A 14,462-nucleotide genomic window follows, 5' to 3' on the forward strand; every position below is an offset into this window, starting at 1 on the left:
AGGGAACATGGATTTGATCCCTGATTTGGGAAGATTTTACATGCTGTGGGGCAACTAAGCCCGTGTGCCACAACTACTGAGCCCGTGTGCTGTGACTATTGAAGTTCACACACCCTAGAGCCTATGGTCTACAACAAGAGAAGCCACCACAACAAGAAGCCCTCACACAAAAGCTAGAGAGTAGCCCCCACTTGCCGCAACTAGAGAAAAGCTCACACACAGCAGTGAAGGTCCAGTACAGCCATAAGAAAAATAAGTAAAATTTTTAAAAAGAGAAAAACTCATCCTAAAAGTCACATGAGATCTCAAGGGACCCGAAAATTCAAAAACAACCTTGAAAAAGAACAAAGTTGGGACAGCTCACACATTCTCACTTCAAAACTTGCTACAAAGCCACAGTAAATAAAAGTGTGCCACTCAGCAATCAGATGAGAAACAAAAGGTACCCAACTTGGAAGGGAAGAGTTAAAAATTGTCACTATATGCAAATAACGTGATCCTATAGAAGACCCTATGGACACCACACACACAAAAAAACTGTTCAAAAATAAATGAACTCACCAAAGCAGTAGGACACAAGATTAACATTCAGAAATCAGTTTCATTTCTTTACACTAACTATGAAATATCAGAAAGGGAATGTAAAAACACAATACCTTGTAAAGTTGCATCAAAAAAAATACAGCTATCAAGAAACTTGACCAAGGAAGAGAAAGACTTAATATACTGAGAACCATAAAGTATTAATAAAGGAAATTAAAGAGGACTCAAAGAAATGGAAAGATAATACCATGCTCTTGGACTGGAAGAATATAGTTTAAAAGGCAACACTACCCAAAACAATCTATAGATTGAATGCAATCACAATCAAATTACTCATGTCAGTTTTCATAGAACTAGAACAATAATCCAAAATTTTACATAGAACCTTAAAATACCCAGAACTGCCAAAGTAATCCTGAGGAAAAAAAATAAAGAGGCATAACTCATCCAGATTTCAAACAATACTACAAAGCTCCAGTAATTAATGAAAAGACTCATGTTGAAGCTGAAACTCCAATACTTTGGCCACCTGATACGAAGAGCTGACTTATCTGAAAAGACCCTGATGCTGAGAAAGATTGAAGGCGAGAGGAGAAGGGGACGACAAAGGATGAGATGGTTGGATGGCATCACTGACTCAACGGACATGAGTTTGGGTAAACTCTGGGAGTTGGTGATGGACAGGGAGGCCTGGCATGCCGCAGTCCATGGGGTCACAAAGAGTCAGACATGACTTAGTGACTGAACTTAACTGAACAGTAATCAAAGTTGTATGGTATTGGTAAAACATCAGACATATGGATCAATGGAACAGAACAGAGAGCCCAGAAGTATATACGCATGCCTATGATCAGGTGACAGGCTTTGAGTGAGTCCAGCTCAGTCCTGGCTCTACTCTTTTGTAGCCACATGACCTCTGCAAGTTGCTTCAGGCCTTTGATTAGAGTTTCCACTTCTAAATGAAGGTAATATTATCTTCCTCATAAGACTGATGTAAAGATTAATGAGTTAATTCACACAAAGCATTATGGCCTTTAGAAAGCATTAATTCATATAGAACATGGACACAAAGGGCTGCTGGTAGCTATCTAAAACAAACCCATCAGTCATATATCTAAATAGATAATGGAATGCTTTTAACTGGAATCTATTTTAATGTTTAAATTCAGAATATTACCTAGCAATAAATAAATCTTCATACATTATCAGAAATGGATGTTATTTTATTTTGATCTGCCAGTTCTATATGCTCTCCTGGTTTCTAGATTTCAGAAGGTAGCAAGAAATATTTACACATTAGGGATCCTTCATTTTCCTTCCCCTTCATATTTTCACTAACTTGCAGGATGAAGATTTCCTTCAATTTACTATGAATCACAATTTACTATAAATCACAATTTACTATGAGTTTCTTGTTTAAAGTTGCAGCTACCAAGAAACTTAAAATTTATGGAAGGCTGACAGCAGTTTGTTTGCTCTAGAATGCATACTGGGCACTCATTTCCATTATACATTTTACTTAGTATTTGAAAAAATACATTGTCTCAAAGGACCATTATATACTTACCAACTGAAGATAGAAATCAGAAGGACTATTTATATGACAAACCATAACTGAAACATCTGTCATTTCTTTAGGCAAAATAGGTGGAATATAGTGTAAGGTCGTATTTTTTTCAGAATGACTTCTTGGTGTTTGAGATCTAAACCTAATTAAAAACATAATTAAAAGCATAAGCAAGAGCCATTTTCCTAAGGTCTCTCTCAGTGAATTGATCTGAAGAAAAGACCTGCACATATACTGATTTATCTACCAAGAATATTTTCCCAATCTTTCTCTTCTAATTTATAATATTTCTTGGCATTATCTTTAATTATCAAATGAGGATAAGTAAGAGGTCAGGTCTCAAAACTCAATAATTATCCTTTAAGTTTGTGTTGGAGCATTTTTGATTTTGGCCTATATTTTGTACTCAAAAAGTTTCTACTGTTTTGGTTGACTTGATACTCATGGTCTATGGCAGGACTCAAGGAAGGCCAGCTGAGGGATTTCTGTGGCCCCTTCCAGCTACAATACCCTACTTAAGTTTTACAGAATGCAATCTACTTGGGTCACTTCCAGACTCCTGTTATTGCTCAGGACAGAAAGTATCTTCCATTATCTCCGTGGTTACTTTTTATCTCTTTGTTCATCAGAGACAAGAAAGAAAAGAAATATAAGTATCTACTCTAGATTCATATATTAATACACAGTAGTGATCATGATCTTACTCCAAAGCTTAGAAAATTCAAATAGGGAACTGTTAAACACTAATTCTTGAAACCCTAATGGAGCTACTTGTAAGGTTAGCTGCTGCTGCTGCTAAGTCATGTCAGTCGTGTCCGACTCTGCGTGACCCCATAGATGGAAGCCCACCAGGCTCCTCTGTCCCTGGGATTCTCCAGGCAAGAACACTGGAGTGGGTTGCCATTTCCTTCTCCAATGCATGAAAGTGAAAAGTGAAAAGTGAAGTCATTCAGTCGTGTCCAACTTTTAGCGACCCCATGGACTGTAGCCTATGAGGCTCCTCTGTCCATGGGATTTCCCAGGCAAGAGTACAGGGGTGGGGTGCCACTGCCTTCTCCGAAGGTTAGCTAGAGTCTAAAAAAAAAAGCTCACTATCTTATAAGTAACTTCTATTTTGAGCTACCTTAATATCCCTAGTTCCTTAAATCAAATGATCTGAATCCAATTTTCACACAACTGTACTTAGAAAACTCTGACAGAGATACCTTTAAATTCTCAAGAATATGTTACAGCGTGCTCCCTGATAGTCTAGTGCTTAGGACTGGGTGCTCCCTCTTAAGAGTATGTTATAGTTCACTTTAGAGCCCATGTTTTTTAAAGGTAAAATCTGCTATTCTGATCTACAGCTATAACCTTGAAGATATTTATGTTTTAGTAAGTTACCTACCTTGCCAGTTCCATAAAAACTAATGCATCTCTAAGAGACACAGGCATATCACTGCTTATTTTATTTGTTGGTGGTTTCTGCAGATCTACAATAAGCACACCATCTTCTTCTTTAAAAACTTTCATTAAAACAGCCTTCTTATTTACCATTTTCAAAAATTCTATTTTAGCTTCTTCTCCCCAGCCTTCACTCTATGGAAAAAGTAAAATTTCAATGTGTTCAGTAATTATAATTAGCTCTAAATGGTACAATATTGTAGATTTAGCTAATAGTAAATTTGAGCAAAGGCACTGAACCAACCATAGATATTTAGAAGCAACTGGGCCCACAAACCCAAGGAGGACAGTCTTTATGTATGTACAACGTACAGATCATACTTGGATTTTATAAACGTGGTCTCAAGGTGACCATAAGCTGTTGCACTTTAGGACTTAGTTTTACTTGTGAATATTAATATGAAAATAATAAATAAAAATTTAAAGATAAAAGAAGTACTGACATACAAATTTCCCCCTTAAATGATGAGATCTAAAAGGTAATTCTAAAAGTATAATGGAAGCCACGTAATACATTAGATATTTATAATCATCATCAGATGCTTAGTTTCCATTACTAGCAATATACAAGGCACATGCTACTTAAATAATAAGGAAAAATACTCACCCATTGAAAAAAATTAAAAAAAAATCATTTTCACTGATCTTTGAATCTTTAAGTACGTATACATTTCACAGGTCAAAACCACATACCCCTTAAAAATAAAAAATTTTCTAAAGGTTTTATGAACATAAAAAGTAAAACCTACTCAGAATAGATAAGTGCAAAAAAAAAAATGTTTTATCCTTTATAGGATAAAATCAAAACCAAAATAATTTTGAGGAAAACATCAGTGCTAATATTTTCATATGTTTCCTTTTATTTCTTTATTCATTTGTTCATTCTTTCAAATATTTGTTGAATGCCTACTGTGTGCTAGGTGATTTGCTATGTGCTGGAATACAAAGATGAACAAAGGCACAGACTCCTGCTTTCAGACTTTCTAATAATACAACTGCTTAACACGTATTCTTACACACAGTTTCTGTCTTCTAGGAGTTTCAAATCTTTCTGGGGAACAAATATTCATAAATAATAAAAAAGCAGAATGCAATATAGTTAATAAGTAGTGAGCAAAGGATCATGCAAATAGAGAAGAAATGTATAGAAACATATGCCATACCATGTCAAATTTTTTTCTCTCTCCATATTTATTTGACTCTAAAATTTAGTGGTTTACTCAGATATTCACCCATCATTAAGTTCATACACACATATTCAGTATAATTTCCCATTAAGATCAATTCTGATTGTAGAAATGGAAGTTCAATTCCTTTTTCACTTGCACCAATAGTTTTTATGCAAAAGGTATTTAACAAGTGAACTAGTGCCATGAACCTACATTCAGTAATCTGAAGCCCAAAGCATAGTTAAAATTGGACTATTTGGCCCCCAAACAAAGTCTCACTTACTGAATTCTGTGGAACAATGTCTTTCAATGAGCATGGATGTGCTAGTGGCTGGACATCTTTCAGCAGTTCTTCGATATATGGCTCAGACTTTCTCAGAACCAGACATAAGTCATTTAGTACGACATGCTGCTTAGCAATGTGCTCTGATCTCACATGAGCATCACCAACTCTGGGAAGAATTCAAGCAATAGTTAATGAAAATAATGCTTCAAGCCCAAGCTTGCCTTAGCCCACAAAAGGTATGCATTTCTACACATTCTCTTATTAAGTTAAATCTTTTAAAAAGTTATATTCTGATTCATACTATCTCATTATATAGATTCAATCTATCTTTTAAAACCGCAGACACTATTTCTACCTACAGAATAAATCTCAATAGCCTTTATCTGGATTATCTTTCATATACCTATTCAGTTTAAACTTAAAAGGCATAATGACACATCCAAACAGCAATTTATTTGTTTATAAAGTTATGACCATTTAATAAAATGACCATGCAAGAGTTAATACTAGTCCTTACTACAAGAACATTTTCAATTTGCTTTATCTTGCTAGAAGACTAATGGAAACATTTCTGAACACCTAGAATGAGCTAGACACTATGCCACTTTAATATGCAATAATGAAATTAAAGAAATATGATTAAAAATTTTACTCAATCATCTGGCAACTAACAAACAATTTATTTAAAAGAAAGAAAATTTTTGTGCTTCATTCTCTGCTTTGAAGCAATGTAGAAGATTATTTAAGTTTGAAACATCAAAATGTTCTTTTTCTAAGCTCCCCATCTAGTAGCACTGATAAAGTATAATACTTTGCTAATTTAGTAATGAGTAAGATAAATTTTGGAGCAAAATATAAAGTATATGACTTGGAAGTGAAGAAGGATAACTTATTTCTACCTCTTCCTATTTTTCTTTATTCTTTAGTATTACCCCATCACAAGTGTTTCTAAGCAGGCAAGGAATATATAATACTTATAACATACCCTGCAACAATCAGCACTTCAGAATTTCCAAAATCTACCATGAATATCTGTATTAGTGCAACTTCATGGACTGAGAATTTGGTTGGACTACTAAGTTTTCTAATACTTTCACTTCCCATTGGAATTAATTCAGTAATAGTTCCTCGACACCACATTCCATTTTCAATACTGTTGATAAATATTCTTGCACCTACATAATGGAGACAAATGATTATCAATGTTTACAAAGAAAATATCTAATTACCTCTAATTTACAAACAAGTACATTAGATTCTATCACAAAAAAGTCTTAATTAACTTATTAACTGGTGATATAGTACTGAGTCAGTGCTATGAGAGGGATCAAAGGTAGTATATTTTGGCAGTTTCTGTTATACAGAAACTTGTGACCTAGACAGGAAGGTAAAAATACCGAGTATCAAGCCAGTAGTCCTTTATTGAGGACCTGTGTTTTATGAACTATAATAAAGATGAGTAAGACTGTCCTGCTCTAGAAAGGAGAGGGGCCCAAATCCCTTCGGGCACGGTGTGGTGCACCCCACCGCATGTTGGGACTACCAGGACTGGGTTTCAGTGTGGAGAGCCCTTCGTCCTGGGACATGGGGCCTGGCTGGAAAGGTGGCCACCCTCTCAACCGTCATGCGTGGCACATTCGTGAGGAACCTGGTACTAAACCATTTGTAGATGACCTGCTTCTGGGACAGGGTTTCCAATGTAGCAGAGCAGCTCCCTTGCTGCAATCTATTCAAAGTCAGCCCTTGACACAAGGGTTTGTAAAACACAGAAGAAAAAAAAAGAATAAAAAGAAATCTAATTTTTTCTTAAAAAAAAAAAAAAGAGAGGAGACTTGCAAGTAAGTGACTATCAATCACTGTACTTGTTACAGTAAAGACTATCCTTGTACATGTACACACACACATGTACAGATACAGACATACTGAAATCTATAAAATACTTAGGTAGCATAAAGGAAGATGCAATGACCTTCTCTTGGTAAAAGGAGAGTAAAAGTAAGGAAACCAAGAAAGGCAGAGCGTATAAGGCAAAAATTAAGAAATTAATACACAGTGGAGCTCAGAAAAGGGGAAACTGAACCAAAGATCTAACAGCAGAAGAAGACCTTATGGAGGGATCAAATGAACTACAAATTAATAACCAGAAAAAAAATCAAGTTAGAATGAAGCCCGAAATTTTACTTTTACTATCCGCTCGGCAATGTTCTCAGTAGTTTGTGTCTGAATTTACCTTCTCTCCACAACAACCCCACAGATATGCTGCTTCCAGTCCATAGGTAAGGAAACCAGGCAAAGAGAGGCTGCAAATCCAGCCCAAGCCACATGGCTACTTAGAAGAGGGAGGAAAAGAACCCAGGCAGTCTTGGAGCCCATCCTCTTAACAATTGAGCTAACATCAGAGATGAATTTGGTAAGATTTGTTCATTTACCATATAGAGAGAGGCTGCAAAATCCCCTCTCCATTTGCTAGTAAGAACAGAATACCTCAGGGGCACACAGGGTAACCTTTCAAGTGCTACCAAAACTTGTACTTGGCCTTGAGACTTTCATCAACCCTCCTCTTATGTTGATACATTATATAACCAATATTCTTAGATTTAAACTATATTCTTAGATGATTCTTTGTTGAAATAGATGAGATAAAAGCCTACTGAAGCCATTTGTTGTTCTTTATAATGAAAAGCTCAGACAGAAAAAGGGAACAAGAGGATATTCAGCTAAAGCACTGTATTACATTTCTCCCCTTAACACTAATTTCTCAAAAGATAAATGAGTATGTAAATTATGTATATCTACCTTGAAATAATTATCCTTGACAACTTAAAGAATGATATTTTGACTTTCTTAGAATATTTTCTGAAACTAAACTGAGCTCTTTTATATACATATTAAATTTAGAGAATTATTTGCAGTCATTAAAAATTTAACTGTATTTAACACTATACTTCCCTCCTCAGACATTCATAATTTAAAAACGGTTTTTAACTTTAAAAATTATTATGCATTTTATCAGAAGTATATGATGATTCTAATCTTCTGATATTCTGATAAGCTACAAAGATCAGCTGAGAATTAGCAACACTTTTAAAGAACTACTAATATAAAGTTGGGGCTTCTCTGATGGCTCAATGGTAAAGAATCCACCTGCCAATGCAAGAGATGCAGGTTCGATCCCTCAGTCAGGAAGATCTCCTAAGAGAATAAAATGGCAACTAACTGCAGTATTCTTGCCTGGACAGAGGAGCCTTGAGGCTATAGTCCATCAGGCCTCAAAGAGTCAGACACGACTTAGCGACTAAACAACAACAGCAACAAATATAAAGCTGAACAGATAAAATAAAAAAAAAAGCTGAACAGATAATATAGTACTTTTTGATATCAGTTATATACAGGCATTGAATGATATTAATAGAATGAGAAAATGCTCTACTAATAAATCACAGCTTCATTACAGAGTATAATCATATTTAGTCAACTATAAAGAAGATATTTGTAATCAAAGCCTGTACTGTATGTACTTAGTCACTCAGTTGTGTCTGACTCTTTGTGACCCCATGGACTGTAGCCCACCAAGTCCTCTGCCCATGGGGATTCTCCAGGCAAGAATACTGGATTAGGCTGCCATGCCCTCCTCCAGGGGATCTTCCCAACCCAGAGATCAAACCCAGGTCTCCTGCATTGCAGGCGGATTCTTTACCATCTGAGCCACCAGGGAAGCCCATGAATACTGGAGTGGGTAGCCTATCCCTTCTCCAAGGGATCTTCCCGACCCAGGAATCAAACCGGGGTCTCCTGCACTGCAGGCAGATTCTTTATCAGCTGAGCTACCAATGAAAGCCTAATTCATGACAAATTAAGATGCACTGATTAAATTTATCAGCTACCCTCTGTGTGGCCCTAGGAAATAGATGCACTGCCCTGCATCTATCTCATTCAGATGTTCAATGACATCTTCAACATCCACATGTGGATAGCAAGGGATGATATGCATACTACAAGAAACACTTAAGAGAAATACTTTTCTCTAGAGATAAGGAGACAAATTACTTAACCCATTATGGATTTTATAATTTAAAAAATCTCACAATACTCCATATTTTTTGTGTATATTTCACTCAACAGTCAATTTTATGTCCATCAACAGATGGATGGATGAAGATGTGGTACATATATACAATGGAACACTACTCAGCCATAAAAAGATCAAAATAATGCTATTTGCAGCAACATGGTCAGATTAGATTATCATGCTAAGTGAAGTAAGTCAGACAAAGATAAATACCTCATGATATATATAACTTATATGTGGAATCTAAAATATGATATAAGTGAACTTTAGTGAAACAGAAACAGGTTCACAGACCTAGAAAACAGATTTGTGACTACCAAGAAAGAGGGGGGCTGGGAGAGGGATGAAGTAGGAGTTTGCGGTTAGCAGATACAAACTATCACGTACAGAATGGATAAACAACAAGGTCCTAGTGGGAACACAGGCAATTATATTCAATATTTGGTGATAAACCATAATGGAAAAGAATATGAAAAAAAGACAGCAAGTTCCAAATTACTATGACTCCAATTAAACTTGGCAAATGTATTAAAAACATTTGAATTATGTATACTGTATACCATAATAATACTACTATGATACCTCTAAGCAAAAAAATTAATATTTAGCTTATTTACCTAAATAAAATTTAGCTTATGTTAAATAATTCCAAAAGCTTTATGCTTGATCAAATCTGTATTATAAAAAGTCTACATGAGTTGCCAAGTATTTAACTAAACTTTATATTTTAACTTGAAATAGTATTTCATTACCTAGCTCCAAAACATCTGAAGGATCAAGGTGTAAATTCTTACTGCAAAACTGATTCACCTTCCTTTCCAATACTGTTGCATCTTTTATTTGTGAGTACTTCCGAATGTAGAAGTGGCATGGATGTATTACATGGCTTACAAAAACTAGCTCTGGAGAACCTGGATGAGAATTTTCAAACCACATTAATAAACCAAAAGTTAGGAAAGAATTCACAAAAATTGAATGCAGTATCTTCTAAAAGGATGTGTCCTGTAGCACTGCAAACTCTAGAATACTTAGGCCTCATAAAAGAGTAACCCAAATCCCAAATAGTAACCAAAATGACAAATAAATTCCACTCTCACAATGATTTCTTTAGCAACCTGAACTGTAAACATTTGCAAAATATGTTAAATAAGTGGAATTGAAGTTCACGTAGGTACCTAAGTTAGTTAGGTACCACAGTCAGAGTACATGCTATAACCTACGGCATTACAACAAAACTTCAGAATTTATTCATAAACATAATTAGAGCTTCAGAACCCCAATGACAATGGTGTTTCTAGTATTGCTACAAAAATCTTGTATAAACTACACTAAACTAAAGGAACCAATAATTAGCTCATGGCTGCTTTGACTCCTAGATCTTACCAAGTATGAGAAAATGTATGGGAAAACCAACATAGTGAGCAGCATTTAGAGGGAGATGTGTATGTTTTGGTGGAAGTAAGGGTGGGGTAGAATAAAAAAGACAGAAACTTTTTTCATACAGTAGTAATGAGGCCAAGTGTTTTTACTGATATGAAAAGATCTCCAGAGTATAATGTTGAGGAAGGAATTAAGGGACTTTCCTGACAGTCCAGTGGTTAAGACTCCATGCTTCCATTGCCAGGGGCACAGGTTTTATCCCTTGTCAGGGAACTAAGATCCCATGCGCTGCATGGCATGGGCAAAAACAGAAAAAGAAAAAAAGAAAGAAAAAAGAGAAAGGAAGGGAAAGAACACAGCAGTGTGTATGGCAAGCTATGTTTTATGTGCAAAAACAAAAAACTAAGAGTCAGAAAAATAATATATATGTATTTGTTCAAATATGCATAAAGAAACTCTAGAAAGGAGGAACAGACTAAATGGAACAGGAGTAGATTAGGGGAAAAGGGTCACAGGGTATTTAATATATTTAATTTTTAAACAATGCAGATATTCTAATAAATCTAGTAAAAGTGATTAGGAGGAACTGAAGTATAGATACAAGATAAAAAACTGAACAAATAGGTCATTTTACCTATCCAATACAGATCATGAAGAATAACACCCATATTGAGGATAAGGTAAAGCAATAAGTATGTGTTACTGGGGAGACAGCTGAGGTAAGTGTTATAAATTTCAGAAATGTTTTTGCCAATAACAGCCAGGATTTTTAACATTAAAAAAGAAGTTTTGGGAATTTCTTTGGCAGTCCAGTGGTTAGGAATTAAGAGCTCCGACTGCCATAGGCCTGGGTTCGATTCCTGGTGGAGAAGCTAAGATATTACAAGCCATGCAGCACAGCCAAAAAAAAAAGTTTTAGTTATTAATAAAATTCGTTTTACTCACTGTTTCACTCTCTGTAAGTTACTTATATAACTTTATACTTTATATAAATTTATATATAACATAATATTTTTATATACATCAAACTCTGCTACCTAAAGTTCAGAGTTGTTAAAGTACCTGTTTTTGATCCAAAAGAAACAGATGACTTTTTCTGAAGAGGCTTTGTTGGATATCTAGGTGTCTCAACAAAATAATCTGTGAAGCATGCTTCATCAAAATAGGAAATAAAGGCAACTGTGTTAGTTTTATTATGTTGATAACGCCATACTTAACACACTGCATAAGAAGCCGTTACTTAAATTTGGCAAACTACTGGATTGGTTAAGACCCTTATGTATCAGCAAGCAAAGTCCTGATAGTTTTCTTAACTTACTGAGATAAGCAATGATAATAATAATATAATAATAATATAGTGGAAAAAACAGCTTGTCTTTTTTTTTTTGTATCATTCTGGGAAGTCAACCAATGGAACAGACTGGGAGTGGGGGCAGGGAGGAGAAAACCAAAGCTGATTCTTGAAAGTGGCCCTAAAGACAACTGACAGTATAACTACACCCAGCAGTATCTCACTGATGTTGATGGTGAGAACACCAACACTAGAAATCTAATCAAACAATCAAGATATATTTAAACGTTACCAAATAGATGCTTCTATATGTTACCCGGGTCTCCCGCTTTACCATTGGAGCCACCAGCAAAGCCCAATATTCATGATAGTTTATTTTTGTAAAGGATTGCATCTCAGGACAAAAATTTAGGATATTCTGTTCTTAAATTTAAGAACAAAGTCATCAGACTGCTTCTACTAACAGCACTTATTTATAGTATTTTCATCTTTTATAGAGATTTGTATGTGGAATGCTGATTCCCTGGTGGCTCAGACAGTAAAGCGTCTGCCTGCAATGCGGGAGACCCGGGTTCGATCCCTGGGTTGGGAAGATCCCCTGGAGAAGGAAATGGCAACCCACTCCAGTACTCTTGCCTAGAAAATTCCATGGATGGAGGAGCCTGGTGGGCTAGAGTCCATGGGGTCACAAAGAGTCGGACACGACTGAGCGACTTCATGACTTCACGATGTGGAATGCTAAAAAGTCAAATACACTAACTAAACCAAATATTAGAGTTTAGCTATATTATTGCATTAAAATTAAAAAATATCCTAACTTTGGAAAATGTGAAAGGAGTGGCATGGGATCAACAGCTTTACTCATAATGAGATGTAAGATAATAGACATATGTTTGTTAAGGTCAGGGACAAACAGGTATTAATTTTGTTTCCAATTCCAGACATGATTTATTGTTTCCCTGTTTTTGTATTTTTACTCACTTTCCAGGTTTTCTTCTTCTTCAATAATTTCTTCAATGATCACATCAGGGCTAGATCCCACCTGAGGTAGAGCAGCAATGGTTTTAGGGAGTGTTGCTGCAACAACCTCTTTCTGTGGCTGGAAGTCAGCTTCCAAATCCATGTCACTGTTTTCCCATTGTGAAGAAGTCAGTGGGGCTTCATTAGTTAGGACAGAAATGTCAGCCTTTTTCTTTTCTAGTGATAGGTATGTACCACTGTAAGAAAATTCCTTTTTACAATTGTATTTCTTGTGACCATTCTTTTCCATTTCACTTTCTTGAGGATCACATCTGTTTAAAAATACAGAGGCTACTTTAAATCATAATTTTTTAGATTTACTTTAAAACCATTTCCTTTCCACATGACAGTACTGTGGCACATACATACAAAGAGTTAAAATTGTACAGGTGTCCCATGGGTATTTTTAAAAACAGCAACACTGAAATAATTTACTATAAAATCCGATAATTTCTACTAAATTTAGAGTTGTGTAACCATCACTATAACTTCATTTTACAACATTCCTGTTATCCCAAAAGAAACTTCTGCCCATTCCCAAGAAGTCCACAAGCTTTAAAAGGTCAAAACAACAGAAAATCACTGAGAAGTTGAAGAAAGAACTTGCCATAGTCATGTTACAACTATCTGATCCTAAAAGAACAGCGGATATGGTTTTCAATTTTAATTGTTCAAACTTTGATTTGGCTTTGGTGTTTGATTTTAAATTATGCTAAGATTATTTCTCTCAATTCATTAGCTTAAAAATAAAGTGTAGGAAGCACTGAGAGGTACAATCCTGAGACAATTTCTAGAAACCTACTTAGAGGGTTAAAATGATGATTAGTCTGAATCCTTTGGGTATGATTATTCAACAGCCACTAACCTGCAGCTGATTATTCACTTCATCCCTTTTTTTTTTAATCTTTACAAATTCACACAGATTAAAGCTATCTAATCTATAAGTATAGAAATTCTATCAAAGAAACGAGATTGAGTCTCAGAAGCCTTTATTCTAGTTAACCCATGAAGGTTTTAGCTTTTTCACAGATCACCATATAAGAAGCCAAATGAAATCAGAAATAAGAACCTACCAAGCCTACTGAATTCAGCAGACCTATTTTATCTGTCTCTTAATACATGTTGACTAAAGGTCCAAATGGAGAAGGCAATGGCACCCCACTCCAGTACTCTTGCCTGGAAAATCCCATGGACAGAGGAGCCTGGTAGGCTGCAGTCCATGGGGTCGCGAAGAGTCAGACACGACTGAGCGACATCACTTTCACTTTTCACTCCGGTGAAGGAAATGGCAACCCACTCCGCCTGGAGAATCCCAGGGACAGGGGAGCCTGGTGGGCTGCCGTCTATGGGGTCGCACAGAGTCAGACACAACTGAAGTGACTTAGCAGCAAAGGTCCAAACACCTCCTCAGTATACATATATGTACACAACTTTGTAATCTAAAACTTTTCTTTTTATACAACTCTTATCTGACCTTATATTTAACACTGTCAACCAACTCCTGCCTCACAAACCTCTCCTCCTTTGACTTCTAGAGTATCACTCTCCCAGCTCCCTCTTCGTTTCCTTTGGTTTGTAAGTTACTCCTTCCCTGTCTTGAAATTTAATATTTTTCTAGGTCGCTGTCCTTGACCCACTTCAATATCTGTTTTCACTATGCAAACCCATTCTTTAATTACCACCTGTCATCAGCA

The 14,462-nt window shown here is 35.8% G+C and overlaps 1 protein-coding gene across 1 annotated transcript in view; it reads right to left on the reverse strand.

Annotated features, from left to right (window-relative positions):
* The window catches only part of RNF17 (ring finger protein 17), a 114,664-nt gene that overhangs the window by 63,497 nt on the left and 36,705 nt on the right, over window positions 1-14,462 (reverse strand). Inside the window, exons 10-16 of the mRNA XM_052650187.1 lie at window positions 12,730-13,040; window positions 11,520-11,609; window positions 9,830-9,988; window positions 5,994-6,183; window positions 5,006-5,174; window positions 3,498-3,688; window positions 2,111-2,252 (exon numbers count right to left, since the gene is read on the reverse strand). Coding sequence (XP_052506147.1) covers window positions 2,111-2,252; window positions 3,498-3,688; window positions 5,006-5,174; window positions 5,994-6,183; window positions 9,830-9,988; window positions 11,520-11,609; window positions 12,730-13,040 — 1,252 coding nt within the window. The remainder of the gene's footprint in view (window positions 1-2,110; window positions 2,253-3,497; window positions 3,689-5,005; window positions 5,175-5,993; window positions 6,184-9,829; window positions 9,989-11,519; window positions 11,610-12,729; window positions 13,041-14,462) is intronic.

The sequence above is a fragment of the Budorcas taxicolor genome, chromosome 12 (assembly GCF_023091745.1).
Source record: "Budorcas taxicolor isolate Tak-1 chromosome 12, Takin1.1, whole genome shotgun sequence".
Classification (NCBI taxonomy): Eukaryota; Metazoa; Chordata; class Mammalia; order Artiodactyla; family Bovidae; genus Budorcas; species Budorcas taxicolor.